The sequence below is a fragment of the Phalaenopsis equestris genome, unplaced genomic scaffold (genome assembly GCF_001263595.1).
Source record: "Phalaenopsis equestris unplaced genomic scaffold, ASM126359v1 Scaffold000150, whole genome shotgun sequence".
Classification (NCBI taxonomy): Eukaryota; Viridiplantae; Streptophyta; class Magnoliopsida; order Asparagales; family Orchidaceae; genus Phalaenopsis; species Phalaenopsis equestris.
In genome coordinates, this window is record NW_018164592.1 from 385,770 (window position 1) to 391,365 (window position 5,596).

The 5,596-nt window shown below is 35.0% G+C and overlaps 1 protein-coding gene across 1 annotated transcript; it reads left to right on the forward strand.

Moving 5' to 3' along the window:
* The first annotated feature begins 3,573 nt into the window (after positions 1-3,573).
* Positions 3,574-4,773, forward strand: LOC110021856 (RING-H2 finger protein ATL3-like). The gene has a single exon (XM_020720538.1). The coding sequence runs from the start codon at positions 3,792-3,794 to the stop codon at positions 4,680-4,682; it is 891 nt and encodes a 296-aa protein (XP_020576197.1). The 5' UTR covers positions 3,574-3,791; the 3' UTR covers positions 4,683-4,773.
* The last annotated feature ends 823 nt before the right edge of the window (positions 4,774-5,596 follow it).

Here is a 5,596-nt window from a genome sequence, read left to right on the forward strand (position 1 = left end):
TTGTGACCATGACTTTGATAGAAGTGATAATACTGCTTTTGATTCCCTACATTCAGCTTCAACACATGTAGACACTCAAGAGTTTCATCATCCTTAATTGCTATCAAGATATTGACATATGAAGTGTTAAGCGTTGTATACTCCTAATCAGTTTTACATTTCTGTGGTTTAAGGGGCAAATTAGTATTTCTTAATGGTTTAAACTTCTTTCGTTGAGGTGACTGAGTAGTGTCTGTAGAATTTTTTTTGTTCTTTCATAATTATGGCTCAAATTTCATATAGATTACAGAGACACCTACCAAATGACTACCATATACCACCCAATTTTTAGTTTTTATATATCTGACGTGTCATCAACAATTTTTTATCATCAAACAAAAATCTCAAACCATTTTAAGTAAGAAACATTGAGAATCAAAATTCATAATCAGCCAAGCCCGAATTTTAACAAGTTTATAGTCAAAATGAGCATCTCGATAAGAAGAAACAAATGACATTGATAGTAATCTAATTAAAATCAAGATAAGCCCAGATCAAACACTTGAAATGTTATATTGAAAGTTTTGACGCATCAATTGGAAGACCAAATAATCTCAAAATTTGACAAGCTGGTATTCAAATTGAGCATTTCGGCGAGAGAAATCCAATGGGTCCAAGATCATTCAATTCTGATGTTATTAAAACACTTTTATATTGAAAAAACTACATGCAATCAAGGGAATTAATGTGAATTATCCCATCGAGTGTTTAAACAGATTGGTCAAATTTATCAAAATGACCATAAAAACCTATGAATAGGCCCCCATTCTTCACTTGAAAGGGGAAGAGAAAAAAGAGAAGAGTGAGTTGATATCTAAAGCTTAACTCATAAAGTCTTATTGGTTGTCCCTGATCACCTGAGATCGTAGCCGACCACTAGAGCCCATCAACCACCAAATCGTCAACTAACAACCGTTGTTGAACATCACTAACTATGAATTTTATCACCCAATTAAAACTATTACAGCCTCATGTAATTATGACTTTTGTAGCCAAATACAACTATTATAACCTTCAACTATAATTTTGAAAGCTCTATTACAACTATTATAGCCACCAATTACTAATTCTATAGTCAACTATACCTCTTATGGGCAACTATGACCATTATATCCCCACCAAAAAAATTGTAGTTTCACTAGAACAATTAAAATCTCAACTACCTTATATAGTTATATTTGTAGGGTTATTTCAAAGCATTTATTACTTTAACATAAATCTAATTTTCCCTAATCTATGTGAAAAATTGAGTACTGTACTCTTGATTACATAATAGGTTATTTTAACTAGGCTAAGACCCGTTATTTTTTCCCATTCCAGGTAATTTAGGCTAAGACCCGTTATTTTTTCCCATTCCAGGTAGTTTATATATATATATATATAGGGGTTACATATGCAAATGAAATTCGGTGGTATGAAATTATAATTGTAAACAGTAAAGTTTTGGTGTTACATATGTAAATACGTAGAAATTGGTGGTATGTATGTAAAGGCCTAAAAGAAATAAGTTTATAAAATTTGAGCACATTTACACTCAAAATTATTGCATATTAATATTTTTTAAAGTGTATTATATAATAAAGAACTTCGAAAAAATTTGCAGACAAAAAAAAAAGCGAAATAAATTTAAAAAATTGTAACAACATTAGTTGTGCATGTGTGCACACATACATAGCAAAAAACAAGCCGTGTGTTTTTTGCTAACAAGTTGGTAAGCAGATGCGTTGTCAGTCATAAGACCCCTTTGACCTGTGTCCAATTCCTACGAAGACTGATAGTACATATGGGAAGAGGTATTCTCAAATACCATACTTTCTTAAAAAGAAAAAATCTAGCAAAAATAACCATGGAAAAAAAAAAAACTTCTGAATAAAAAAGCAATTGTTTCAAATTAAAATGAAAAGTTCTAATTTGCTTTATGCCATAATAAATAATATACATTTTTTTTATAAATTTTTATATTTTATTTACCATTAGATTTTCTTAAATTCTAATTATTTAATGGTTTGATGACATAAGAGAGATAAATAATCTTTATATATTTAGATTTGTCGAAGTTATTTCATTCAAATTCCCGGCATCAAGTAACTTGAACTATTTTATACATCCTAAGCTCTTTTTCTAAGCTGCCAAGAAAACCCAAATGTAAATGTGCCTTCTGGGCATATTACATCGTGCATTTCTTAGAATGTAAATATTATCATGCACGTATAGCCTATAACTGACATATCGTACTTGCCAACCACATCCATCAAAGTGATAGCTACAAGGATTACTTTTAAGGAGGACCTGGCGAGTTCCTCCGCCGAGCTCGCTCGTAAATTATTGAGCTCTTTCGTCGAGCTCGCTTGTACTCATCACGCTTCTCGGTCGAGGTCGCTTATATACATCAAGCTTGTCTGCAGAGCTCGCTTGCATTTATCAAGCTTCACCACCGATCATTTACCAATCAATCCTTCAAGATTACATGAACAACAAATGTAACGAAACTCTAACTCATCAGTGTGACCTATAATATAACATTTCCTTATTTTTTTTCTTTTTGTAGCCCTACAAAGGTGAAGGCACCGTATAAGCCATATAAATAGACGAGTCTTTTCTCTCTCTCGATGGAGTTGGAACTCTATCCCTTTCCACCTCCTTCGCTTAACTCAATGTTTCTCGTGGATTATATGTATGCACGAACTATAGGACCCTACAACCTAAAAAGATTCATTATATCTATTTTTCATCATTAAACAAGCACATTTCTATCAAAATGAATACTTCATTTACAACCTCCATAATTGTGTAATTTAGTTTTCTATTCCAATTCAAATAGTCAAATTTTTACACCTTATTCAAGCCGTGTATAAAGAATCCATCAAAACTTGAACGAATCAGCCTTGCACTCAAACTAATACTATTATGATGTAAGTTGACCATTAAAAGGATATAGATTACCTAATGCACCTTTTTTTTAATTTATTTTATTTTAGAATACCACAGATGTGCATTTTTTTTAGTCAAGAAAGAAATATTATGCATCTTTCTTTTAGGGGGATTTACCATAAAATTTTTTATTATTTACATATCTGATAAATAAATTCTAATAATTACTTATATAACATTCCAATACTTAGAAACATATTATGCATAAATCTAATAATATTGTTTTTTTTAAGATGACGTCTATTTTTTCATACAGATTCATAAAATATTATATAAGTAAATATTTAATTTTAAATATTAAATATATAAATATATAAGAATTATATTTTATGCATATAAATCTTTTTTTTTAATATTGTGTGAAAAGTTAGATATTAAATTTTACTGTTTATTTATGAGATATTCAAAATTTTAATATTACATAAAATTACTTTTATAAAATGGAATATATATATATTCTCTTTTTATATAATATTAGTATCTCTTTGTCTCCTTTTACGAACGGGCCTAAGACGACAGACGTAGCTGGAAATTTTCATTAATTTTTAGATTTCTTCTGACAACGTTTGACTGGAAGTCCCCTCGCCCCGTCTCATCTTCCTCTCTCCCGCCCCTCAGTTGCGCTGCGCTCGCCCATTTACTTCGAGTTTTTAGGTCTTTGCTTGTATCCGCTCTCTCCATGCTATATATAGCAACCAACCACGTGTTGATTCATCCCCTCAAGTCTCTTGTTCATCCAATCTTCAAAAACCAGATTTCAAAATCCAATTTTGTTTGCATTTTTCAAAACTCGGATCTCAGACTCGAAGGCAGTGGCCGTGATGGGAAACACAGATTTGTCTCCCGGTATGGATATGGGATCCCATGGCTCAGTGATGACTGTAAAGATCAGCGGAAAGGTCCTGACAGCTGCAGTCATATTTCTCTTTCTATTTGTGTTCTTCGCTATCTTCCTTTATTTCTACGTGAAAGAACATTGGATCCGAAGATTCGCCGACCAAAGCCGGACCCAACTCATCATCACCACCGCTGTTGACGCCCCAATTCCCAGACGAGGCCTTAGCAGAGGCGTTCTTCGCTCTCTTCCATCCGCTGAATTTCGGCGATGCAATTTCAAGGACGGGATTGAATGCTCTGTTTGTCTCTGCGAGCTCTCCGAGGGAGAGAAGTTTCGGTTGCTTCCAAAATGCAACCATGGGTTCCACCTTGATTGCATTGATATGTGGCTGCATTCTCACTTTACGTGTCCCGTTTGTCGTAGCCCAGTTGGCCCGGTGGCTTCCGGAGAAGGTGAAGTGTTTCCGGTGATGGCGTCCGGACAACCCTCGTCGGAATCCCCTGCTTTGCCAACCAATATGCTGTTTTGGAGAAATAATGGTAGGTTTAACACTAGGGGGTTGTCGCTTCAGTCGGAGAGGAGTTTAGTGATAAGCATACCGAATAGATTTGCTGAAGAGTTACCCAATCCGATTTCGATAGCGGGAACGAGCAGGTGTTCTGGGGAGAACTTGACGTCGCCGGTGGAGGAGATGAGATCACCCGCAACGTCAAAGTTTAGATCTTTAAAAAGGATTTTGAGCAGGGGAAAGAGGAGTAGTGGTTCATGTTGCAGCAGCCCTGTTGAAGGTGATATTGAGCAAGGACTGGGGAGATGTGGAGTAGTAAGAGAGGAGGGAAGCTCCAATGTTTCTAAAACTCTTCACAGCAATTAATTCTGTTGCTTCTTTTCCGTGGCCATGGCCAACGCTTGAGTGTTGAGTTTGTAAGTTCGGTTTGAGGATTTCGGGTGTTTGTAGCTATTTGGCAGGGTAGATTACTTTTCTGTGCTTCGTTGATGTGAAGAAACAAAATGCATATAATTTTTTATTTTTTTATTTACATATGTAACTTCTAATATTCTTGTTTATATATATATATATATATATTCCACATTTAAATTTTATTTATTTATTTATTTATTTAACGCTATTATATTGGTTCTCCAACTCTCCTTGTTGAGCCAACAAAGTAAGGTCACTCTCCCAAGGTAAATTCTTAAGTACAAACTGCTTGTACTCTATACACCGCCTTAAGCCAAGCCTTGTCTCCCCAACTTCATATGCGAGGTGATGTGAGCTCCCGGCGAGCAATTATCCGTACGTGTGGACAATCACACATACTATTTTGTTCTCCCCCACTCGACAATAACAAGCCTCTGCTTGCTCTTCCAACAAGAGCATGCCGCTGCTTGCTCTTCCAACTGCACTTCACCATCATTTTTTCTACCATTTTTTCTACTGCTAAAACAGCCTTGTTGTTGTCCTCACTCCTTATAATAGCATGTTGTTGATTGCTCCCAAGCAAACTGCCCGTGCATTCGTTGTTTCGTCACCCCCGTTGCCCACGTCAAGTTAGTGCTTGGGAGTTAAAAAAGGATTCGACACAGTAACGTCCAATTGGGTTAGGGATGGTAATGTTGGGATGGAAAATTAAAATGCATTGGGCTTTGATCAATTTGAAATCAAAACCACACTGCAGAATTGGATCACACCGATTTGAAATGTCCCAAACAAAAAATAAAACATAGGTGCAACAAAATAATTCTCGAAAAAACATACCAAGATTTAAAGTGGAAAAACTCAAAATA